We start from the raw sequence: 20,950 nt of genomic DNA, 5'->3' as shown, positions 1-20,950 counted from the left end.
TATAATGACCTTTTGTTTTTGGTCTATATTATATGGAATTTTATTCATTCTGTGTTGCGTATGTTCAAATATGTCACTTAATGTAAACGAATTGTGGCAGTTTTAAGAAGAATGCTCACGGAAGATTAAAACAAAAGGAACCCACTGGGTTTTTGTGCTAATTACAGGCTCGGGCCACCGAAATCTTCTGGCGTGGCACTCTGAAAGTATAGATTGGTGGTTGGTTATCAGTATATAATTATAAAGTAGGAGGCTGAGCGCCTACCGTATGTGAATCACTCGACGCCTCTCGTCACTGGGATGTATAAGGTCCAGTTTCTGGCTCCACTCAATCAGCTTCATTTCATGGCGCAGCTTCTTGCGGTCGAAGTAAGATATGACGCAACTGATGGGAATCCAAAAGACTGCAGTGACGAGGACAACGGCCACTGAAAATATGATTGAGCAAGTGTGGCTTAGTGGGGATCTTCAGAATGTAATATTTAAGATTGCAATACTTACTGACAATGTTGTCCTTGAGAAACCTCAAGGTCTTGGCCACATTTATCTCCTCGATGATGTCCCAGAAGCGCTCCACCACATCCTGTATGGTCTTTTCGCATACGCCCTGAAAGAAATCGCAGCTTAGCATAATTATGGGCAATGTAAGGAGTCAATCCACAAGCATACCTTGTTGCAGAATCCTGTGATGCAGGGTGTGCCATCGGGTAGGACATCAGGTGGCTCTACGGGGAAGCAAGTCTCATTGATGCTCATGCGACAGCACCGCTTGCAGGCATCCGCGATGATATCACACATGCAGCTTTGGAGACCCTGGGTCTCGCAGTACGGCACGCATTTGCCATTCCGGCACTGACCCCGCTCCTGGCAGGTGGTTCCGTCCGCCATGGCCGGCGATTTGGGGCACTCGGCGTGGGCGCCGGTACAGCGAGCCTCCTGCTCGCAGGTGGCGTACTGCGCCTCGCGGCACTTCATTCCGGAGGCCATGAACTGACAGTTCTGGCAGCACGGTGAATTCTTGTCGCTGCACATGGCTCCTTGGTTCCGGCGCAGCTTGCAGTTCTTGTCGCAGCATGAGTCGTTGTCCTCGGTGCCCAAAAGACCAGCATCACACTGCTCGTCGCCCTCGACTCGCAGGTTGCCGCAGAAGGACTCTTCGGGCTCTGAAAAGCATCTGCCCGATTTGGCTTGCAGCACCTTACGGATCGAACGCAGGGAGCAGGGGGAGAATTTCTGTTAAGGAATGGAAAGGCGTTAAAAAATTCTATTGGTGGAGGTACAGGAGAACCATACCTTATTGTTCACATCGTAGCCACTGACGGAGTACGTGTACATGAGGAAACTGCCTCCTTGCGAGGCGCTAGGTGAGCACTCCGGAATGTCGGGGTCGTGTTCCGAGCCCCAGTTGTGTCCAAACTCATGGGCCGTGACCAGGTCAGCCTCCCTGGTGATGACCCGCTGACCATAGTGGTTGCGGGAGCTGCTCAGACCCGAGTTCAAGTACAGAGTGTAACCATTTTTGAAGTATTCTTGGAGACGAAACGAAAATAAATTAGTTTGGGATACACAACTTAAGGGTATGCAAGAAACCCTCTTGGGACTTCTATAGCACCCCTAAAAAACAAGCTGAAAACTAAAGAAAAAGGAAACCAAGGAAACGAAAGTCTATAAGCCAAATGAAAAGGACAAATATGAGAGTCAACTGGGTGTAGCAACCTGGAGTGCAAATGCCGCCAACGGAGTTGCGACGGGGGGAGCCCACGTAGGCCAGGCCCAAAATGCCGCCTTCGAACTTGAGATCGGTAAAGAGATGGGCAAGGCAAAAGTCTTTGTGGCTGTACTCCCGGGAGAAGACCTAGCCGGTGAAATGGCCACGGAGGAGTCGGAGTTAAAGTGAGAGATACAAGAGTTAGATGACCATGAGGTAGAGCAGCTACACGAAAAGTGACGGGGCTATGATGAAGTCAACTCACCTCCAGGAGATTGCGCACATCCCACTTCTCACGGATCATATTGTAGTGTGCCTCGCCTCCTCGCAGTCTCGTGGGCTCCGAGTGCACCACGATCTTCTTGATCACAAAGCCCATGCCCTTGAATCCCTCCTGATCCGAGCGGTCCTGCCACACAGTGTCGTTGTAGATCTTGTGCACCCGATCGATGAGGCTTATCTAAAGATTAAAAGTTACTAGATGATAGAACGTGGATTCTTTAAGAAACTCACCAAGTAGTTAATGGTGGTCTTGGTGTTGCCACCACCCATTTCCTGAAAGAATCGATAGTCTGCCACCAAGAGCAAGGGACACCGGGTTTTGGTGGGCGTGTACTCGTACTGATCGGACTGACGCTTCTCCCTCGTGTGCAGCTCATTGTCCAGAGTATCACCGTGCTCCTTGTCCTCCAGCTCGAGACCCTCCTTGATGTAGCCACAGGTTTTGGGGGTGGCACCCGCCTCATTCTTGTGCACTTTCACATCCGAGGCCTTGTAAGCCACCATGGTGTCCTTCTTGGCCTCCGGCAGGTGTCGCCAGGAGGGCTCAATGTGATAGGTTTCCTCCGGCAAATGAATGGACATGGTCATGGTACCGTCTTCGATGTGGGCACGCACAGAGGACTCCAGTTCGCCAAACACCCGACCCGAATAGAAGCTATCGTGATCTGCGGAGATTAAGTGCTTAGAAATTTGCTATGGATCTATATATACAATAGATCTTACCCATATGCACCACCGTTTCGTTGCCATCCGCATCCACGGCGTAGGCCCTGAATTTGCTGTGCAGGACATCCCTGTGCGGATGCAGGATCAGCCGGAAGTTCTTGCCCAGCGTGGTGAACTCCACTTCCTTGATGGTGTTGAAGGGATTCGTGCTGTGCTTGGCACCCCTTTTCACCACCCTGTGCACCACATCGTCCTTGTGAAAAATTTCGTAGTGGCGCAGCGTCTTTTGCAGGGCCGCTAACGGAAAGAAAAAGGACACTTTATCAAGATCCTTGCTTTTTATGGTCTATTTCTGTGCTCACCGCAATTCTCGACGAAAAGGCAGGCGAAAAAAACCGAGATTATTGCGAGGCCACAGCAACTAATGCATTTTGTAAACATTTTTTTTCGCCCGCTATTTCTGCATTATTGATTTTTACCGTTTGCAGTGTAACCGTCCACTTAACCGTTAGAAACGTACAGCTGACGAAATAACGGTAGTCCAGAGGTTCTGTTAAAATACGACAGTCCGGCAATATCGCTGATTTGAATTTAAATTGAAATTCTTTTTTGAAAAATGTAGGCATAGAACAAAAAGAATATTATATTTATCTAAGCAGTAATTCCACCAAAAATTTTAAATTGCTTGTTAATTTATATCACTACTTTCGGTGCGGAGGAGAGCGAGGATCTGCGACCGCCGGAACAGGAGCCAGTTTGTTATCCACCCCGTAGAACTGGCCATTCAGACTCTTTCGCCTCGGCTTGGGCATGCTAGAAGAGGATTGTTATTTCACGAAGTGCTTTCTAATACATTTTTAAGAAGATAACCCACTTGCTCACATTGGAGCCATACAAGGAGATGGTCACATAGCTGCTGGGAACATTATCTAAAAACTTCTGAAAGCGGCACCGCATATATTTGCTCTGGCGGCAGGAAAGATACGGGGTCAAGTGCTCGAATTGGTACTTAAAACTGGGCAGGACCACCCAGTTGTTGTCGGGTAGGTGGAGAAAGTCCCGCGGCGACTTATCCTCATCTACCTGGCGCCCCTTCTCCTCGGGCTGGAACTCCTTGATGAGCTGGTTGATGTCGAACTTTACCGGCCAACTGGTGAACGGTTCACAAATGGGATTCTGCATCTTGAGTGCCAACGAAACAATGAAATAAATTTCCCCCAAACTCGAAACAGAATTAAACGGGCCTGCTGCCAATTGAACTTATTTTTGAAATTCCACTAAATTTTATATTTGGCTTAGTATTTAAATCGTTACATACATATATATGTTAAATGTACAAATTCAAATGAGAATACAAGTCACGGGGGACGAGGCCTATAAAAAGCACAGAGACAAAGGCCTTAAACCTAAAGTTGTAGTTAATAGCTCTAGCTAAGTGATCAATCTATTTCGGGGCTATTTCGGCCATGCTAGCCTCGAAGATGGCCGTGTTGATGCGGTGCTTGAGGGCGACAAGCACCTCCCGATTGCTGATGGCGCGCATCTCGTTGGCCACGTACTCTCCATACGTTGCAAACTCGTCGCGCGCTGGCGGCAGGCTGACAATGGTGGGCGGAGGTGGACTGGGGATGGCTTGGGCCTGGGCTGGTTTGGGCGGCGTGTTCACCTTGGGCAAGCGCAAGTTACTCATGGTTATTCCGGGCGAGGTGGTCAGCACACTGCTGGCTGTGCCATTGGCACTGCTTTCCAGTGCGGGGGACAGAATGGAGGTGGTGTTGTGCGACGCTGGACTGGCTTCGTAGTACATGCGTTTGACCGGCGGCGGATGCAGTTGCGTGTGCTCCTCAAAGTAGCTATCCTCCTGCCCACTCGACGTGTCCCGCCGCTGGATCTTAATGATTCGTGTGGGCATTACGTGCACTGAGCTGCTGCCCGTGCTTTGGGTTGGTGTGGTCTGGTAGTGCAGTTCACCGCTCTCGTTGGCCTGGAAGCTGACGGCTTCCACGGCGTTGCCCTGGTGGTGCAGGTCCATCAGCGTCTGATGATGATTCTCCAGCGGCTCCGTCTCTTCCTGTTCGTTGAGGCTTACAAAGCGGACGCTCATCTCTTTCGCCTGCTTAGGCTTGACTTCGCCCTCCTCTAGCTCCGACTCATCAATGTCATCCACGTCTTTGGTTGTCTCCTCGATAAGTTTCTCCAGCTCTTGGGCCCGACTGCTGGCGTGGTTCTTGCGGAGGTACTCCTCGTTCATGTTGGCGTTCGTGTTGCTGTTGTGATTGGCCGGCGTGCTGCTGTCGCTGTTATGATCGGCGGTGACCTCGCCCAGGACAAACTTTCGCTCGTCGCCCTGCAGATCCGCCTTCAGGCGACCCTTTGTGGAGCGGCAGGCGTAGGGCGAGCTGAGAAACACCAGGTTCTTGAAGCCAAACCACTTGGAGTTGTAGGGCTCCTTGCGTTTCATGCGACTGATCTCGCGGTGGTACTGCGTGCGCAGCGTGTGGAACTTCTTCTCCAGCTCGTTGATCGGGATGTTCCCGCCCAGCACTTGGCTGACTTCGTTCAAGAGCCGCTGCTTGACGTCCTTCTTCCGGTACTCGTCGCAAGTCATGTCCCACAGCCCGCGTCGGCTGCGGTACTCACTGATCAGCTGCAGCGTCTTCTCGCGCGTCCACTCCATTTTTAGATCGCTGAGTCGGATCTGGCCGGGCAATCTAGAATCGGTGTCAGAACAATGGGCTGTCGGTTCTCCCTTTCTGTCGGGGAAGGGATCGCGCACTGGTTAGCCGGCCACTAATATTAATAGACCACAGAAGTTACCTCGATGCGGATCGGGATAGTCTCTGTGCTCGGGAGCGGGAGCGGGAGCTGTGCTCTGGTTTATTTTTGCTACTCCAAACAGCAGCTGGTTGCGCTCTGCCGATGTCGCTGCGCCAATTGGCAGGGACGGACTAGCCGCCGGGCCCTGGAACGGGTGCCTAGAGGAGCTGGAAGGATGCTGGGTCCACTTCCATCGGCTATAATGCCTATTTGGTTTGTTTAAAATGCACGAAAGTACAGCAGATTTCCGATTTCCACCCCCTTGCGCAAAAACAAACGCTGTGTATCCATCTTGGCCGCTATCGATTCATCGGTTGTTTCGATCAGACCGTATTCGTTGTGGAATGTGGTTGCTTTCGTCACTAAAGTAATTATGTATTTTTAATATCTTGATACGCCTCCTTAATCTTAAATTGTAATAAATAAAATAAAATCGAATCTTGTATAACAACAAATATCTTGTTGTAAAATAATAGTTCATACCTGCATAATTCCAAGCTGGTAACGAACGCGATTGTAATCGATATACGATATATGTATGGGAAGAACAAGAAACATAACAATAATAAATAAACGTAAAGACCCCAGACTCAAATTTAAATTAATTGTATTATCTTGAGAACAAACTTCACATGGGCATGATGGACAACAATGGCGTCGGCAAGCTGACACAAGAATCTCTAAAACGCAAGGAGCGTCTGCAAAAACTCCGGGAACAAGTGCAAAACAAAGGAGGAGACGCTGCCGAGTCCATTGAAAAGTTACCCAAGTCAGCAATACAATGAAATGCTATTATGAATCCCTATAAACCAGTTTCATATATCTTTGCAGACCAGTTTTCCGCAGCTACAAGCCCCAGAATGAGACCACCGATGGCGAGATTCTAGCACAGGAACCCACGGGCAACATAGAATCAGCTGTGGAGGATCAATTGAGTCTGCTCCAGCAGCCCATGGTGATAGATGAGATTGACATAACCAACCTGGCTCCCCGAAAACCCGACTGGGATCTGAAGCGGGATGCCAGCAAAAAGTTGGAGCGACTGGAACGACGTACCCAGAAAGCTATTGCTGAACTCATCCGTGAGCGACTGAAACTGAACCAAATGGAGGATATCAGCCAAGCGGTGAATGTGGCCACGGCTCATGCAGGTGAAAGTGTTCAGGAGGATTATGACTAGAGCTGAATAATACAACTAACTTTACTAAACTGGTACAAAAAACGAAAAAATGCATTAACAATAAGTAAAACTATCGCCGATTTTCTTTGCCCGTGGGTATTGCAAGCCGTTCTTTTAGAATGAGGATTTCTGAAAAGAGCAAGTTGTAAGTAGGTACACTTAAAGATTGGGGTCTCAGCTTACGTTTGGAATACTTCTGCTCCAGTCCCTGGGCAAAGTTACGCATGGATTGCAGTTGCTGGGGGATTTCCTCCCTCAGTTTTTCAATAGTTATTCGAGCCTCGCGCAGCTCATTCTCCCGCAGGGATAGTAGGCTCTCCTTGGCCTGAACCGCCTTCTCTTGCTGCAGAGCCACCTCTGTGCGCCAGGCAATGGTCTTTTTGAGGTTGAGCAGCTCCTGGCTTTGTTTAACGATTATCTGGTTGGCCTTGGAGATCTCCTCGGAGGCCATTTCCAAAGCCTGGCGCTTGGTGTGCAGGATCTTCTTCTCGGCCTCCAGTTCAGCGGCTATGTTGGCCTGCAAAATTAAAAGGGATATACTCTTCTGATGTGCATTATTCTTTTTATACACATACCTTCTCTTTGTTTCCCTTTTGAATATGTTCCTGCAGCTCGACAGTGTGCTGCTTGAGGTCCTCGATTTTGTACTCCAACTTGCGTTCATGCTTCCTGATATTGGCCACATCCCCGTGCAGTTTGTCATTTTGCTCTTTTAGGGTGCACACTCTGGCTTTGCAACAGGACAACTCCTCGGACAGGGTTTGACATCGTTTCTCGGCCTGCTCTTGGGCCGACTTTAGTTCTGCTTTCTCCAACGAAGCCTTGTCCAATTGGGCCTGAAAGCCGGAGATCGCTCTACGATTTCTCTCCAGCTCATTGCTGCGCTGCTCGTTTATTTTGGACAGTTTTTCCTGGTATTGATGGACCTCGGCAGCATGCTTTTCCTCTAAGATGCGAGTATTTTCGGCCAAAGCTTCCCTGATATTTGTGTTTTCCGTGGTCAACCTTTCCGCATGCGCGCGTTGTGCGTTGATTTCAGCCTGCATTTGCTGCATACTTTGCTCGAGAATATATTGCTTTTTGTGGGAGGCTTCCAGCATGCTGTTTATGTAGAAGAGTACGGTGTTCAAGGGAGCAGAACGACAAGGCAGGCTAAGGTGAACTAGGTTCTTAAAGGACCGAATTTCAACAAACTGAAGATAATAGTCGTGGACCTCCCTGCCGGATGAAAGGTTCTGATCCCGTGTGGTCAGGTGCAGCTCCAGTTTACCCGACTGGCAGTCCTTCAGCATGCGCACTACATTGTCAATGAACCCAGAGAATGACACATTCAGCGACTGATCCTGTTTAAGATCCTGAAAGGAGGCGCTGTCCACTGTGGTGATGTACATGCGCCGTTGATCGGACTTCTCCGTTAATCGGAGTTGCTGTGGGGCAGAGGATGTATTGAAATTTGATCGGAGGAGGTCTTGACAAGCATATTTACCAGCAGCTCCTTGAAGTCCACTCTCTCCGCGTACAGTAGACATGACCGTTTGCTAGACCGCGTCATTTCGCCATTAAAGTTCACCAGCATCTCTACGCTGGGCAGGATGTTCACCACGCTCTTGCCATAGTCCATTTTGGCGGAGTAGCTATCCTCGCTCCCTGGAGGCCACATGATAGATCAGGCTCGTGAGAAACCTTAATTTTTAAAATTTTAAAATTGGTAAACAAAAGTGATGGCTTGGGTCTATCGATGTCGATAGCTACCGATATGGCCGTGGAAGTAGCCATCGCTGGTCACACTGCCGGTCAGGTGCACAGTTGTCCATCTCCATTTCAATAAAAGAAAAAAACAGCGAAAAGTTGTAGAGAAAAATAAATACATGAATACTGTACGTAAGAAAGAGGCAGCGCCGCCGGATTGTCCATAGTAATCCGGAGTAATGCTAGCTTTATCCTGCAGACCGCCAAGGTGTTCGTCGGCAGCCTGCCGCGCTGCAAGCCGGAGGAGCTGCGTCGACTGTTCACCAACTATGGATCGGTCGTTGAGTGCGACGTGATGAATCGCTGCGCCTTCGTCCATCTGGAGAACACGGACATGGCGGAGGCGGCCATCGCAGCGCTGAATGGCACCATCTTCAAGGGCCAGCCCATTGTGGTGGAGGCGGGCAGGCCAAAGTACGGCCCGGGAGGTGGCAGTCGAGGTCAGCCGGGCTCTGGGGACAATCCGGGGCGCAGGCCCTCGCAGGGTAAGCTTTGATCACTCCAAAGATCCAGCATCTAAGTATTTCATCATCCTCAGTTCAAGGTGGCGGGGCGGACAAGAGACCTCATGAATCCAATACCAACTTCAAGCGCAACTTTCGTGAGGAAGTCGGTGGCAGATTCTCCAACGAAGGCCCAAGGAGCTCGAACTCCTCGGCCGCCAAATTTGGTCCCGTGAGAAACGAGTCCAACTACAGACAACAGCGCAGTGCTCCATACTCGAAAGGACCACCGAACAATGAGTCTTCCAATCAGGGACAGGGCTTTAGGAACAAATTTGCAGGCGGAGGCAAGTTCGGTGGAAGCGCGGGCAACGAGGGACGCTTCGGCAGCAATCGGTTTCAGCAGCGGGACAACAGTGGACCACAGCCTGGCAGAAGAAACTTTAAGAACAGTCCAACCAGCGGATATAGGGGAGGAGGCAATAATAGTGACTTTCAGGGAGGCAGCTCCAGCAGCGGGGGAGGAGGATCCGTAAATCAGAGGGCCGGCGGCGGCGGCCCAGGTCCAAGCCATGTGCGACAGGATCGACGTGGATTTGCCCTGCCTGTAGAGCATCAGCAGCAGCAAATGGGCTTCGGACGCTTTGGCAATGGACCAATGAACTCTGGCAATCGTGGGACTAATGGGTAAGTTGTGCATAAGATTGGGTTCTAAATTATATATAATATCTTGTTTTGCCATATAGAGGAAATCCACCGGGAGGACGTGGATTTTTCAATGGAGGAGGAGGCGGATTCAATGACAGACGCGATAGCAGTCACGAGACAAGCAGTCCCCAAGGAGGCCCAAGCAAACGCGGAGGTTCAGGAGGTAGAAATCACAATCAGAATGGCATAAATGCATATCACTCGGAGTTCCCGCCCTTGGGCAGTGGCGGCGGAGGTCCAGGCCAAAGAAACCGGTAGGTTCATTCATATCGTCTGCATAAAAACCACTAACCCCAATCATCGCCATTTCCAGCTTCAACGGGCCCAGACCCGGGCCAAATATGGGCGGCAATAGAAGATTTTAAGCAAGTGCAATGCAGCAACGATGTTTGCCAGTCCACGTGTACTCCACTTAATAATGTAATAGCCGAATTTTGTTTTTCATTGTTCCGCGCGCAGAATCTTTTAGTTAAGCCAACGACGACGACTTTTAATTTGTCCTATAGCCGTGTACTTTTAAGACCAACATCAACAGTATATTTGTTATTCGTAGTCTAAGATTGTTTCGATATTTATGCAATACTTAAATAATCATATTTCTTGTGTGCAACTAGATACGACGAGTCAATCAATCAATACAATCATAAACACCATTTGCGTTTTTAAATCATCCCGCCAAAAGATTACTGTTAGGGTCTAGGGTTGGTTGGGGACAACTATCGTTATCGAGACTTCGAAGCTTTGTGTGGTTATCAAACAGGTCCCCAAAATTATAAACAAAGAAATCAGAAATTTGGTAAACTTCAGACTGCCTGCTGTATATATGCGAACGACGAACGAACAGATCGCCAGTTATACGGTCGAGGTAAGGGAACTAATACCCGTTATAGCCGTAGACCAAACGCCGTAACCTGTATTCGCATGCTCACATATGTTTTCCCGCAGTCGCTGTGGTTCACTTGTAACAAGTGTGGCTCGCAAAATGTGGAACCACCCAAGCCAGCGCTGGCTCATCTTGATCTGCGTTATATGTTTGCTGTCTTTTGCGCTGGCCAATTCGCTTCATGGCTATGCTAATGCTGAAGGTCATCCAGTGGAGATTTCGGCCACATTGCCAGGCCAGCTGAAGTTTGTGCATGTCGTAAGAGTTGCTATGTCTATGTGTGCGTAGCTCCCGCTTTATCGGTTATGCTTTGCAGATATATCGCCACGGCGACAGAACGCCCGTGGATCCCTATCCCACGGACCCCTGGGGCGACAGGAAGTTCTGGCCCACCGGCTGGGGAGATTTGACCAATGTAAGTAAGGCTCGCACTAGTGACGGACCCAGGCTAACACGGATTTCGACCTTTAGTTGGGCAAGCAAGAGCACTACGACCTGGGAAAATGGCTGCGGAATCGCTATTCAAACCTCCTACCGCCTATATACTCCAACGAGAACATCTACGTTCAGTCCACCGACGTGGATCGCACATTGATGAGTGCCCAGTCGAATCTGGCTGGTCTCTACGAGCCGCAAGGGGAAGACATCTGGAACACGGACATCAACTGGCAACCCATACCCATTCACACCTCGCCCGAGAGGGAGGATCCCATACTGGCCGCTAAGGCACCTTGTCCTGCCTATGACTATGAGCTGGCCAGCCTGGAATCATCGCCAGAATTCAAGGCCTTGACCGAAAAACACCGAAATCTGTTTGCTTATTTGAGCGAAAAAGGCGGACGCCCCGTGAAGACCTTCATTGATGCCCAGTATTTGAATAACACCTTGTTCATTGAGAATCTGTACAACATGACACTGCCAAAATGGACTAAAATGGTTTATGGGAGAGAGGAGCTCACGTATGTATCGAATTTCGCTTTCGCCATCAGCTCTTATACGCGAAAGCTGGCGAGACTGAAGGCGGGGCCTTTGCTAAAGGACATATTCCAGCGGTTTAAAGAGAAATCCTCCGGGAGCCTAAAACCAGATCGTTCGATGTGGGTCTACAGTGCTCATGACACCACGGTAGCCAGCGTTTTGAATGCGCTGAAATTATTTGAGGTAGGAGTTTGACAAAGTTTTCATATGAGCAGCGGATTGAGGCTTTGTTCTTTTTTTTTTTTATCCCCAGCTGCACAGTCCTCCCTACACGGCGTGCATAATGATGGAGTTGCGTGTGGATGAGACCAACACCCCGTTGGTCTCTATTTTCTACAAGAACACCACAGCTGAACCCCTGCCTCTGGACATACCTGGTTGTGGGCCTTCCTGTCCGCTGACCAAACTTATGAACATCTACGAGGACGTTTTGCCCGTAGATTGGGAGCGCGAGTGCAAGCTATCCACGATGATGATGACTTATGAGGAAGCCAATCTTGGAACTGCGACGGGTAAGTCAACGGCAATTGGTTTTCAATGGAATTAAATCATCGAGTTTCATCCATCCCCAGGCATTCTCATTTTAATCGTAATTGCGCTGCTGTTCGCCAGCTATGGCCTCATGATCTACTACCGACGTCGCAACTACAAGCTGTATTCCTCGTACTCTCAAATGGCTTAGGAGGCTTACCCATGCCATGCAGTTGAAGGCCCTACTTAAATCTGAATTAAGAGCCTTGCCCGCTCTCTAGTTGCCAAAGTGATTTGCCTTTCTTGGTGTTTTCTATATTGATTTTGGAAGTCATTGGAGTCTCAGGCGACAGTTGTTGTTATTCGTGGTTACTACTTAGTTAAGCCGTGCATTTCACACAAAGTCAGTTTGTATTGATTAGTTTTGTTAGTTTAAGTTTGTGCATTTGAAATTGAAAAACACAAGCTCGATAGCATTTAAATGGAGTAATAACTGGTTTTGTTGTTATTCAGTGAAAGATATGGAATACAAAGACTGTGAATAGCGATCTTGAAGTTGCATACATATTATACATAACATATTTATACACATATACATTTTTATGAAATTATCATGAATGATAAATTTATTGTATTAAAATCGCTCAAATCAAAGACTTGTATGATGTTTGAATTTTTCTGGTGCCTAGTAAAGATAAAGGGCTTGTTGTCCAAAGATATTTTTGGAGAAACTCTTAACAAAATCGGCAAAACTTTATGGTTTAGTCAATTTAAATCAAGATAAAGTAATGAATTGCTTTTCTGTGTACGTTTGATAAAGATCCCGGAAGAAACAACAACATAGAACGAATGTTTTTGGGCTAGGAAGTTAAAGAGCTTAAACAATTGTTGTTTACAAGGTACACTTTGTGGGTTAGTTGGTAGTCTATAGCTTGTGGCAGGCATACCTAAAAGACGGCTGAGTAAATAAGTTGGAGTTTTCCCGCCCGCCGTCAAAAACACTTGAAATATGAATTATACTAGATTTGTTTATTCCGCATAAGCGACTTGGTTGCACTTAATTATGGTTAGACATAGATACAGTTAGGGTTACGGTTAGAATGCTTTAAGGCTATATACAACGTGGCTGAGAGCGGCGATATAATGTAGAACCTGTTTGCGGCGATGCGCCTGACTGACTGACTAAGATTGAAATGGACAGAATGGAGGAGTGGGAAAGATGAAGAGCCCCTCGATCGGCCGGCTGGCTGGCCGGCTTATCTGTAGGCCTTGTCATCCGAGTATATGATGTAGGGCTGGTGCTGGTGCGGATGCTGGTGCGTCAGGCTCTCGGCTCCATCGCCGTTTCCGCCGCCCGCTCCGCTAAAGTACGACATGCGGGACATGGTCGAGTAGGCAGCCGCTGCTGCAGCCACCTGCTGCTGCTGTTGCTGCTGCTGCTGGCGCTGGGAGAGATTCTGGCTGGACTGGTGGATGGAGGCCGCCTTGTGGGGCAAGGTGGCGTGGTAGGGAGGCACCGCGTACAGGGCTGCTCCCGCGCCATTCTTGTAGTTGTACGCCGCATTGTGGGCTCCCATTTGCATGCCCGCCGGGATGCCAATCATTGTCGCGTTCTGCTGGTACTCCGCATTGCTCATGCGCAGCCTTATGATGCAGATGATGATGATGAGTATGGCTATGAAGGCCACCACTCCTCCCACGATGCCTATGATTAGGGTATCATCGTTGCTTATAATCGGCGACTGGGCCTTCATCAGCGGTGCCTTGGTCTTCATCTTCTTCAGACTGGGCGGCTGAGTAGGCTCCAGGCTCCAGATGATCAGTGGCTCCTCGGTGGTGGAACTGCTCCTGGTCACCAATTGGCTGGAAGTCTTCAGTAGGTGTGGCACTGATGCAGTGGGTCTGGAAGTGGACGAAGTCATCCTTCGGGCATCACAGGTCAACTCATCATCCCCCACTTCAATGAGTTTCCGGTTGAGCAGGTAGGCAGGCGAGGCACAGGTGACATCCGGCATACCGGAACTGGGCAACCATCTTCGCAGAGCTCGAGCATTGCAATCACACACTATCGGATTGCTGGCCAATCCTTGGAGCTGCAGACTGGCCCTGCGATCTTCTAGAGCGTTTAAAAACTGTGGCACCAGCACGGTGATCTTGGATCCCTCGACATTCAGGCTCAAATGGGACGATCTCGGCACGGGGAAGAGCAAAGCTGGGGGCAGGGCATTTAGGGAAGTATTCCGCAGCTGGACGCTCAGATCGTTGCTCTTCAGACCAGCCAGCGTGCCAGAGGATATGGACTTCAGTCGATCACCTCTGATTCCCAGGCTCTTGAGTCGTGGATGCTTCAGCGGTTGTATCTGCTCGCTACCGATGCTAGAGTCCTTTACTTCGATATCGAGGACCTCCAAGCCGGGCAGGAGTTCCAGGATTCCCTGGAGATCTAGGTAGCCAAGCAGTGGAAGATCATAGGCCTCCAAGCTGACCAGATTGGGCAGCTGCTTGAAGGCGTTCTTCTCGATCCTCGTGCACTGGGGCAGGTGGCTCAAGCGCAGCGATCGCAGCATCTCCAGCTTGCCAAAGTTGGACTGTGAGACGATCTCAAAGCTGTTGTTGGACACGTCTAGGGATTGGAGCACCTGAAGTTGGGGCCAAGCCATGGAAAGATCTTCCAGGGACTCCAACTGATTGCTGGAGAGGTCAAGCGTTTCCAAAAGTGTCACCCTTTGGAACACCTCTGGCTTGACATTCTTCAGCTTGTTGTGGGAGAGATTCAGGAACTGTAGGAAGGGTGTCTCCAGGAGTTCCAGGTTCTCAATGCCCGTGCCCGCCAGACTGAGCTCTCTAACTGTCTTGGGTTCGTTGAGTACATTATGGACTGCCTTGGAACTTAAAGGATTAAAGGAAAGGTCAATCCTCTTGATGTTCACCATGATGCTGTCATCTCCTGGCAGCTCCTTGATCTTGTTATGGCTCAAGTCCACGGAGGATACAAAGAAGAACTGTCTTTGCAAGGCATTCAATGGAGCGTACTCAAAGCGATTGTGGGCCAGGTTGATGTTCTCCAGCATCTGGAGCTTCGTGCGCTCGAAAACTCCATCCGACAGCTCCGACAGGCGGTTGCCCTCCAGGTTGAGCTGCTCCAATCGAACCAAGCCCTCAAAAGTTCGCTCCCCAATGCGATCCAAGTTGTTGTGGGCCAGATCCAGGATCTGCAGTTGGGTGGAATTGTGGAAGGCCATTTCGCTGACCATGTCCAGTTGATTGTTGGCCACTAGTAGGACGCGCAGGCGTGGCAAGCGGGCAAAGTCGAGTTCCTCGATTGTCTTCAACTGATTGTGGGACAAGTCGATGTGCTCCAGGTATTGCAGGGTGGAAATTAGTTCCGCCGGGAAGAAGGAAAACTTGTTATTGGCTGCTCGAATTTCCCTAAGTCTCGGATGGATTCGGAAGGAGGAGGGAAATAGATAGCTTAGCTGGTTATCCGAAATGTCCAGCTCCTCTATTCCCGTGCCCGTATTGAAGTACTCGCCCTTAAAGGCGGACAGCTGATTACCATGGAGATCCAGCTTCTGGAGCTTCATCACATTCACAAAGGCTCCGGATCGAATGGATCCAATGCGGTTGTTGGATAGATCAATGGAGCTAATGTTCCACAGGTTCACAAAACTGCCATCTTGGAGCTCCTGCAGCTGGTTGTCATTGAGGTAAATATGCTTGAGATCCTGCAAGCCGGCCAGGAGGTCACCACTTATCTGCCGAATGTTGCACCCACTCAGATCGATGACCTGCAGGCGATCCAAGGGCTTGAAGAGAGCTCCAGTCAGAGGAGTCAGGTGATTGCCACTCAGGTTGAGGGACTGCACGTTCTCCAGCTCCTCAAATATGGTACTGGGCAATTCCGTCAGCGTATTGCCACTTAGGTCCAGACTTCTCAGCTCTGGAAGCACCCAGGGAGCTCCTCCTAGACCCGTCAGTCTGTTCTGCGACAGTTTCAGGGCCATCAAAGTGCTCTCCAGTCCGGCAAAGGTGTCCGCATTGATCACAGCTAAGGAATTTCCAGACAGATCCAAGGTGTGCAGGCTGCTGAACATCTGGAAGCTGCCGGGCGGTAGTTCCCGAATGACATTCCTCGACAGGGATAGCGTTGTTATATCGCCCGCCTGGAGCGATCCAAGGATCTCCGCGGAAAGAGCAGCAACTCGATTGTAGTCCAACTGGAGGGATGTCAGTTGGGGCAGGCGACCCAGAGCACTGCCGGGAACCAACAGAATATTGTTGTCCTTGATGATGAGGGTCTGCAGGCTGTCCAATCCCTCCAAGGCGTCGTCTTCGATCTGTTCAAGGATTTTGATTTAGGTTTAAATGTAAAACTTGGACTTGGTTTAATCAATATGGGCATACCGTTCTCAAGGAGTTTAAGCTGAGGTCCAGATACTTCAGAGCACCCATCTCCCGGAAAGTTCCTGGTGTAATGGTGGTTATGGTGTTGCGACTGATGTCCAAGCTTTCCAAGCTCCTTACCACCTGCATGTGGGTGTAGTCCAATTGCTGAAGGAAGATATACGTTAATAATTGCTCTTATCAGTCGGCGGCTGTTTTCATAAAAACATACCTGTAGCATATTCGAGGACAGATTAAGGTGCTTCAATCCGGGAACCGCGGCCAGTGCCACCGTGGGAAACTGACCGAAGAAGTTCTCGGACAGATCCAGTTTTTGCAGAGACTGCAGCTTCTCGAAGACGTCGCTGTTGAGGTGACTGATCCGATTCCCGGCCAGCTTGATCTCCCGAATCTTCTGCAGTCCCTTGAAGGCCAGACTGTCGATGCTGCGGATGACATTGTGGCGAAGATCGATAATCTCCAGCTGCCGCTGGGCATTGAATGAGTCCGCAAGGAGTGATCCTGAGAAAAGATTTTACGATTGTACTACTTTAAATTCCCGCTTTGATTGGTGAAGTTATAGGCTAAGAATTAATTGTTTATGCAAATTCAAGGTGCCAGGTAATTGCTTTCTCTGCGATCAAGATTACTGATTTCACTTTCAAATTTTCGAGTTGCGGCTTTGATTGCACGCCCCGCTGTTAACCATGCATTTAATTGGCTAATCAGTCTTACCAATCTGGTTCTGGCGCAGCGACAGGTGTCTCAGGGCACTTGGGCCATTCAGAGAGTTGGTGGGCACCGATGTCAGGCTATTGCGATCGATGTAGAACTCCTTCAGATCCATACACCCCTTGAGAAGACCCTCCTCGATCAGCTTGATCTTGTTTCCGGACAAATCCAGGAGACGCAGGTTCTTCAGCACATGCAGTTCGGCGGTGGAGAAGATGGGATTCAGATTGTCGCCCAACAAATTGTTCGCCAGTCGCAGTTCGTTCAGCGAATCCTTGAGGCCATCGAATGCCTTCTCCGGTATCCTTCGGATGAGATTGTAGGACAGATCCAGCTCCTCAATGGTCAGTTTGAGTTGACCAAAAGTCTGCGATTGGAGGGATTAAGTATTGCTTATTGGTTAAATTATAGAAATATGATCTTAAACGAATGGAAAAGTAACATTTCGACAGCATATACATATGAGTCAAATCGGTAAGAAATAAGATCTAATTGACCTCCATTTGGGGGCATTTATTGTGCCTGTGAAATCATCGAAGAGTGTCGAAATCCCCGATCTCTTCACAGCTTCACAGCTTATCTCCATTCGATTGCGACACTCACCTGGGCGGGCAGCACCTGTTGGCCGCTGTGACGTTGTGTATACGCCACGATGGGCGCTCCATAAGGCAGTTGCGGGGCATCGCCGTGGAAGACAACGCGATCGCAGTCCATGGCCACGGCTCCCAGTTGGCCAGTCGCCGCAAACGGAACCACATTGCACCTGTAATTGTCGTCAGGCCGTGGCAGGTGATTGCAGAAAAACAAAGCCAAATGAAATTGCAGTTGGCGGTAATTTAGTGATATTAAAATAATGCCCGACCGACGGCGGAAATTCGCTGTCGCTTTTGCTATGGTGACCACTGAGTGAATGGCATACTGTGGTCTAAGTGCTATGAAACTCACCTGCATGGCAGACGGAGGGCGGGACTGAGCTCCGGACAGGGGCGCCAGGCGAGGATTGGGTGGCCCAGGTGGGCGATGCAGGCCAGGAGAAGCAGCAGGAAACGCCCTCCGTTTGGCAGCTGTTTCCACGCTTCCATGTCGCTGCAATTGAGGAATGACACTATTATTACTGGGTTTCTGGCCCGAACGGATTTGGCCGCGCTGATAGAAACTCGTTTCGAGAGGAGATCTCTATTCCGCATCGTATTTGGTCATTTGGCCATTATCGCCGCGTTGGCTTAGAACATTTGATTTGCATACCGATCTCCGGCATCTCTGGCTATTTCGATACAAGCCGCATACTTGCGCCCAACAACAATGGTCCAATACCCAAGGTCCGATCGAAAGAACGAAGGCTATAATCCAAGCGATCTGGCCAACAAAGAGCCACGATTGCCCACGAGTGGTATGAGTAATTTTGGTGAACTTGGACAAATTAGAGGCATTTGTTGTTGTCTTATTCGTCATTCTAAACATCGAAGGTGTGAATCTAATGTGTTTTGCTGTCTATATGCCATGTATCTGCTAAAAGTAACTCTATGAAACATTACTACGCTCATTCAATTCAATTCATGAATATATTTCTTTTAGGCCATCAGCGAAATTCCAGTTTATGCTTGATAAGTAAGCGTTAATTACTAGAGCAGACAGTAGAGCCTTTCTATAAGCGAACACATCTCAGCTACCAAAATCTAAAATCTAGAAGATAATGAAATTCTACTTGTTGATCATAATCCAACCGCAAGGAATTTGTATCTCAAAGTTCTTTGATAAATGTTCTTTGATAAATACAATTTACGAGTGAATGAGTATCTGTGGAAAAGATTTATCTCCTGCCTTTTGTCTTATATATGATAAATTATTTACGATATTAAATAAGATCAACCCATCAGTACATCACTTCATAAAAACCACAACTGAATGCATAATCACTTGCTGAAGTTCGACTGTAAAGTTCCTATACAAAACGCCTTTGAAGCGCAAGAGCGGTTCGGTGAGCCATGATCTTTGGATTCTCGGCACTTGGGACCTGGATTCTTGGTTCTCACTCTCGCAGCATTAGCTGTACCGTTATTGCTAGTACGGTCGGCGGTTGCTGGTGGTTGTTGGCCGTGTTCATTGGTTACTGTTTGCTTTTTAATGCGCACTGACAATACAAAAAAAAAAAAATAAATACTTTTACGTCTGGCCGTATTTCAATTTGCATTACTTTCGGCTCTGCGTTTTTCAGCGTTATTTGTGCTATTTACTCTGCGGTCCATGGGCAAATCATGGAAGGTATTTGGCCAGTCTGTTGGCCAAATACACGGCTATCCGCTGACAAACAAGCCAGTTAACGTATGTAAATTTATAGAGACCATAAAGCGGGCTTTCAAAACCCAAATCTCCCCGAAATCGCTGTTTTGCTCATTGAAATGCATGGGCAATGTGCGATTCAATTCGATCCCATCCGATCCAAACCGATTCGATGTGGTGGACAGATCTTCAAGGTTGCCTTGCCACACGGAATGGGTTCGAACTGGGATGGGATGGGATGGGATCGGAGTGGAGTAGAGTGGATTCACTTCTTGTTCCACAGACACCGATGCAGATCGAGATACATCTGTAAGAGATACAGATACAGGTTCAGTTCGCGTTGCGTTGCGTGTAAACGCTTGATGGGAAATATGCTAATCACAGACATCTCGGTTTTTCTCCTCGCGTAACCTGTTTCATTATATTTTTGATTTATACTCTTGGCTTACATTTTCCGTTTCTGTTTTGGGCGCTGCTTGTAAATTGCACTTCAAACTTTTTGTGGCCTGGGAACTTGGCAACTTGGCGGTCTTTTGTTTTTGTCGCTGGTTTGGGTTTGGGTTTGGATATTGCACAAGTTGGCGATGCCGTGTTTACGTTTGTTTTTGCCCAGTTCTCTTTTGTTATACACAAAAAGAAAGCTCCGCTCGGGAAGAATGTTTTCCCAGAGAGATGGCCTCTGGCACACACTTGCACACTCGCACACACACTGGCCACCGCGGAAAAATGCAGACAAACCACTAAAACGGGCCGCTCGATGGGCGGGGGGCGTGGTAATTAAGCCGCAACAAAAACAAGTACGCCTGTCTGCGCATGCGCAGCGGTAACAATTCGCAGCCTTCGCGTTGCGTTCTCCGCCCGCCGGAGATTCGCTTCTCCCAAACTGAACGCTAGTCACTGGAATCCGGTCTGAATGGGCCAGCTCTTTTCACTTCCGCCAAGTCCGATCCGTCGGAGCGCCGCAACTCAACTGAAGCTGCCCGAAAGCCGAGCTCACTGGGCTTCGCTTTTGGGCCAACTCTCTGCGCTGGAGCCGCTCTGTAGGGGAAACTGGTTTGCCCCCCATCCCCCCATGCACGGCGCGAAATTGGAGCACTGAGATCGCATGGTAGAATGTCTGGAAAAAAATGTGTCCTAAGCCAGTTAAGTTAGTTGAGTAGGAAATTTATTTGTAAGAATTCATTTTCAATATATATTGTAAAAATCTAAATTGTAATAGATGTGTTTATACTTTACCTAACTTTAGTTTCACAAAACAATTATATATGCATGTGACCCCCCTTTTCTTTCTCTGCATCGACTGAATGGGTCTAAATCCCATAGTGGTACTAAAAGTGCGGGACCTGCCCCCGAGATGCAGGTGCTCTTCTCTCTTCTCCGGAGCAACACCATCCCAGACTCGTGAATGAGTTTACATTGTTCGAGTCTGTTTTCTTTGGCATTTGATGAGGTCTTTTCTTCTCTTCTGTTTTTTTATATTATTATTTTCTGGCGCTGGGTAAAAGTTTCGCTGGCTGTTCTTCGCAGAAAGTTTGGCTTCTTCTTCTGGCCCTTGTCTACCGGTTTCTTCTCAGTCGGTTTCTTCGATCTGCGCGCCGATTGGCAAGTGCGTCAATTCAGCTAATGGGGTTAAGCCTTCAATAATGCCGCAACAAAGTGACAACCAACAA

The 20,950-nt window shown here is 48.7% G+C and overlaps 8 protein-coding genes across 13 annotated transcripts; 3 read left to right on the top strand and 5 right to left on the bottom strand.

The window, feature by feature from the left end:
* Window position 1: 1 nt before the first annotated feature.
* On the bottom strand, window positions 2–3,150 carry Tace. 2 transcript variants are annotated; one of them, NM_170455.3, is made up of 10 exons: window positions 3,019–3,150; window positions 2,714–2,953; window positions 2,222–2,655; window positions 1,974–2,168; window positions 1,717–1,855; window positions 1,294–1,529; window positions 670–1,233; window positions 502–607; window positions 266–428; window positions 2–200 (listed from the first exon to the last, which is right to left on the bottom strand). In NM_170455.3, exons 1-10 carry the CDS (start codon window positions 3,095–3,097, stop codon window positions 158–160), a joined length of 2,199 nt encoding a protein of 732 aa, NP_733334.1. In that variant the 5' UTR covers window positions 3,098–3,150; the 3' UTR covers window positions 2–157. The 2 variants fall into 2 exon arrangements, with proteins under 2 accessions (NP_733334.1, NP_651759.4); NM_143502.4 differs by lacking the exon at window positions 1,717–1,855 and having other exon boundaries at window positions 1,974–2,655.
* A 126-nt stretch (window positions 3,151–3,276) lies between these two features.
* CG34298 (uncharacterized protein) lies at window positions 3,277–3,885 on the bottom strand. Its single transcript, NM_001104506.2, has 2 exons — window positions 3,531–3,885; window positions 3,277–3,469 (listed from the first exon to the last, which is right to left on the bottom strand). Exons 1-2 carry the CDS (start codon window positions 3,836–3,838, stop codon window positions 3,358–3,360), a joined length of 420 nt encoding a protein of 139 aa, NP_001097976.1. The 5' UTR covers window positions 3,839–3,885; the 3' UTR covers window positions 3,277–3,357.
* A 39-nt stretch (window positions 3,886–3,924) lies between these two features.
* On the bottom strand, window positions 3,925–5,780 carry CG11504 (uncharacterized protein). 3 transcript variants are annotated; one of them, NM_170454.3, is made up of 2 exons: window positions 5,474–5,780; window positions 3,925–5,409 (listed from the first exon to the last, which is right to left on the bottom strand). In NM_170454.3, exon 2 carries the CDS (start codon window positions 5,331–5,333, stop codon window positions 4,101–4,103), a length of 1,233 nt encoding a protein of 410 aa, NP_733333.1. In that variant the 5' UTR covers window positions 5,334–5,409; window positions 5,474–5,780; the 3' UTR covers window positions 3,925–4,100. The 3 variants fall into 3 exon arrangements, with proteins under 3 accessions (NP_733333.1, NP_788761.1, NP_651758.1); NM_176584.2 differs by having other exon boundaries at window positions 3,925–5,405; NM_143501.4 differs by having other exon boundaries at window positions 3,925–5,780.
* Window positions 5,781–6,003: 223 nt separating this feature from the next.
* Window positions 6,004–6,719, top strand: CG15525 (uncharacterized protein). Its single transcript, NM_143500.4, has 2 exons — window positions 6,004–6,242; window positions 6,305–6,719. The coding sequence occupies exons 1-2, from the start codon at window positions 6,106–6,108 to the stop codon at window positions 6,651–6,653; spliced, it is 486 nt and encodes a 161-aa protein (NP_651757.1). The 5' UTR covers window positions 6,004–6,105; the 3' UTR covers window positions 6,654–6,719.
* On the bottom strand, window positions 6,646–8,323 carry Sas-6 (Spindle assembly abnormal 6). The gene is made up of 4 exons (NM_143499.3): window positions 8,140–8,323; window positions 7,229–8,080; window positions 6,837–7,170; window positions 6,646–6,782 (listed from the first exon to the last, which is right to left on the bottom strand). The coding sequence occupies exons 1-4, from the start codon at window positions 8,311–8,313 to the stop codon at window positions 6,724–6,726; spliced, it is 1,419 nt and encodes a 472-aa protein (NP_651756.1). The 5' UTR covers window positions 8,314–8,323; the 3' UTR covers window positions 6,646–6,723.
* A 125-nt stretch (window positions 8,324–8,448) lies between these two features.
* Window positions 8,449–10,205, top strand: CG7903 (uncharacterized protein). Of its 2 annotated transcripts, none has more exons than NM_001276164.1 (5): window positions 8,449–8,530; window positions 8,602–8,887; window positions 8,947–9,532; window positions 9,592–9,807; window positions 9,867–10,205. In NM_001276164.1, exons 1-5 carry the CDS (start codon window positions 8,522–8,524, stop codon window positions 9,916–9,918), a joined length of 1,149 nt encoding a protein of 382 aa, NP_001263093.1. In that variant the 5' UTR covers window positions 8,449–8,521; the 3' UTR covers window positions 9,919–10,205. The 2 variants fall into 2 exon arrangements, with proteins under 2 accessions (NP_001263093.1, NP_651755.2); NM_143498.3 differs by having other exon boundaries at window positions 8,941–9,532.
* Window positions 10,206–10,268: 63 nt separating this feature from the next.
* Acph-1 (Acid phosphatase 1) lies at window positions 10,269–12,536 on the top strand. 2 transcript variants are annotated; one of them, NM_080178.5, is made up of 6 exons: window positions 10,269–10,418; window positions 10,499–10,694; window positions 10,753–10,851; window positions 10,908–11,597; window positions 11,668–11,926; window positions 11,987–12,536. In NM_080178.5, the coding sequence occupies exons 2-6, from the start codon at window positions 10,536–10,538 to the stop codon at window positions 12,094–12,096; spliced, it is 1,317 nt and encodes a 438-aa protein (NP_524917.1). In that variant the 5' UTR covers window positions 10,269–10,418; window positions 10,499–10,535; the 3' UTR covers window positions 12,097–12,536. The 2 variants fall into 2 exon arrangements, with proteins under 2 accessions (NP_524917.1, NP_733332.1); NM_170453.2 differs by having other exon boundaries at window positions 10,404–10,694.
* A 358-nt stretch (window positions 12,537–12,894) lies between these two features.
* CG7896 (uncharacterized protein) lies at window positions 12,895–20,254 on the bottom strand. The gene is made up of 7 exons (NM_143497.3): window positions 19,730–20,254; window positions 17,946–18,086; window positions 17,604–17,763; window positions 17,004–17,367; window positions 16,501–16,790; window positions 16,290–16,436; window positions 12,895–16,222 (listed from the first exon to the last, which is right to left on the bottom strand). The coding sequence occupies exons 2-7, from the start codon at window positions 18,080–18,082 to the stop codon at window positions 13,142–13,144; spliced, it is 4,179 nt and encodes a 1,392-aa protein (NP_651754.1). The 5' UTR covers window positions 18,083–18,086; window positions 19,730–20,254; the 3' UTR covers window positions 12,895–13,141.
* Between the last annotated feature and the right edge of the window lie 696 nt (window positions 20,255–20,950).

Source organism: Drosophila melanogaster, chromosome 3R (assembly GCF_000001215.4).
Source record: "Drosophila melanogaster chromosome 3R".
NCBI classification, from domain to species: domain Eukaryota; kingdom Metazoa; phylum Arthropoda; class Insecta; order Diptera; family Drosophilidae; genus Drosophila; species Drosophila melanogaster.
Note: the sequence above shows the minus strand (reverse complement) of the source record. Positions and strands in the feature narration are given on the sequence as shown.

Excerpts from the sequence above, each read along its gene's own strand:
- Tace (NM_170455.3), bottom strand. The coding sequence starts at position 3,097 with ATGTTTACAAAATGCATTAGTTGCTGTGGCCTCGCAATAATCTCGGTT. Across the intron at positions 2,169-2,221 it reads AGACCACCATTAACTACTTG|ATAAGCCTCATCGATCGGGT; the intron begins GTGAGTTTCTTA and ends TTTAATCTTTAG. Across the intron at positions 1,530-1,716 it reads TGGCGGCATTTGCACTCCAG|AATACTTCAAAAATGGTTAC; the intron begins GTTGCTACACCC and ends TTCGTCTCCAAG.
- CG34298 (NM_001104506.2), bottom strand. The coding sequence starts at position 3,838 with ATGCAGAATCCCATTTGTGAACCGTTCACCAGTTGGCCGGTAAAGTTC. Across the intron at positions 3,470-3,530 it reads TATGGCTCCAATGTGAGCAA|CATGCCCAAGCCGAGGCGAA; the intron begins GTGGGTTATCTT and ends ATCCTCTTCTAG.
- CG11504 (NM_143501.4), bottom strand. The coding sequence starts at position 5,333 with ATGGAGTGGACGCGCGAGAAGACGCTGCAGCTGATCAGTGAGTACCGC.
- Sas-6 (NM_143499.3), bottom strand. The coding sequence starts at position 8,313 with ATGTGGCCTCCAGGGAGCGAGGATAGCTACTCCGCCAAAATGGACTAT. Across the intron at positions 8,081-8,139 it reads TGGACTTCAAGGAGCTGCTG|CAACTCCGATTAACGGAGAA; the intron begins GTAAATATGCTT and ends TCTGCCCCACAG. Across the intron at positions 7,171-7,228 it reads AAAAGGGAAACAAAGAGAAG|GCCAACATAGCCGCTGAACT; the intron begins GTATGTGTATAA and ends TTAATTTTGCAG.
- CG7903 (NM_143498.3), top strand. Across the intron at positions 9,533-9,591 it reads GGCAATCGTGGGACTAATGG|AGGAAATCCACCGGGAGGAC; the intron begins GTAAGTTGTGCA and ends TTTGCCATATAG. Across the intron at positions 9,808-9,866 it reads GGTCCAGGCCAAAGAAACCG|CTTCAACGGGCCCAGACCCG; the intron begins GTAGGTTCATTC and ends CGCCATTTCCAG.
- Acph-1 (NM_170453.2), top strand. The coding sequence starts at position 10,485 with ATGTTTTCCCGCAGTCGCTGTGGTTCACTTGTAACAAGTGTGGCTCGC. Across the intron at positions 10,695-10,752 it reads AGCTGAAGTTTGTGCATGTC|ATATATCGCCACGGCGACAG; the intron begins GTAAGAGTTGCT and ends TATGCTTTGCAG. Across the intron at positions 11,598-11,667 it reads ATGCGCTGAAATTATTTGAG|CTGCACAGTCCTCCCTACAC; the intron begins GTAGGAGTTTGA and ends TTTTATCCCCAG.
- CG7896 (NM_143497.3), bottom strand. The coding sequence starts at position 18,082 with ATGGAAGCGTGGAAACAGCTGCCAAACGGAGGGCGTTTCCTGCTGCTT. Across the intron at positions 17,764-17,945 it reads GCCCTCCGTCTGCCATGCAG|GTGCAATGTGGTTCCGTTTG; the intron begins GTGAGTTTCATA and ends CGACAATTACAG. Across the intron at positions 16,223-16,289 it reads GCTTAAACTCCTTGAGAACG|ATCGAAGACGACGCCTTGGA; the intron begins GTATGCCCATAT and ends ATCCTTGAACAG.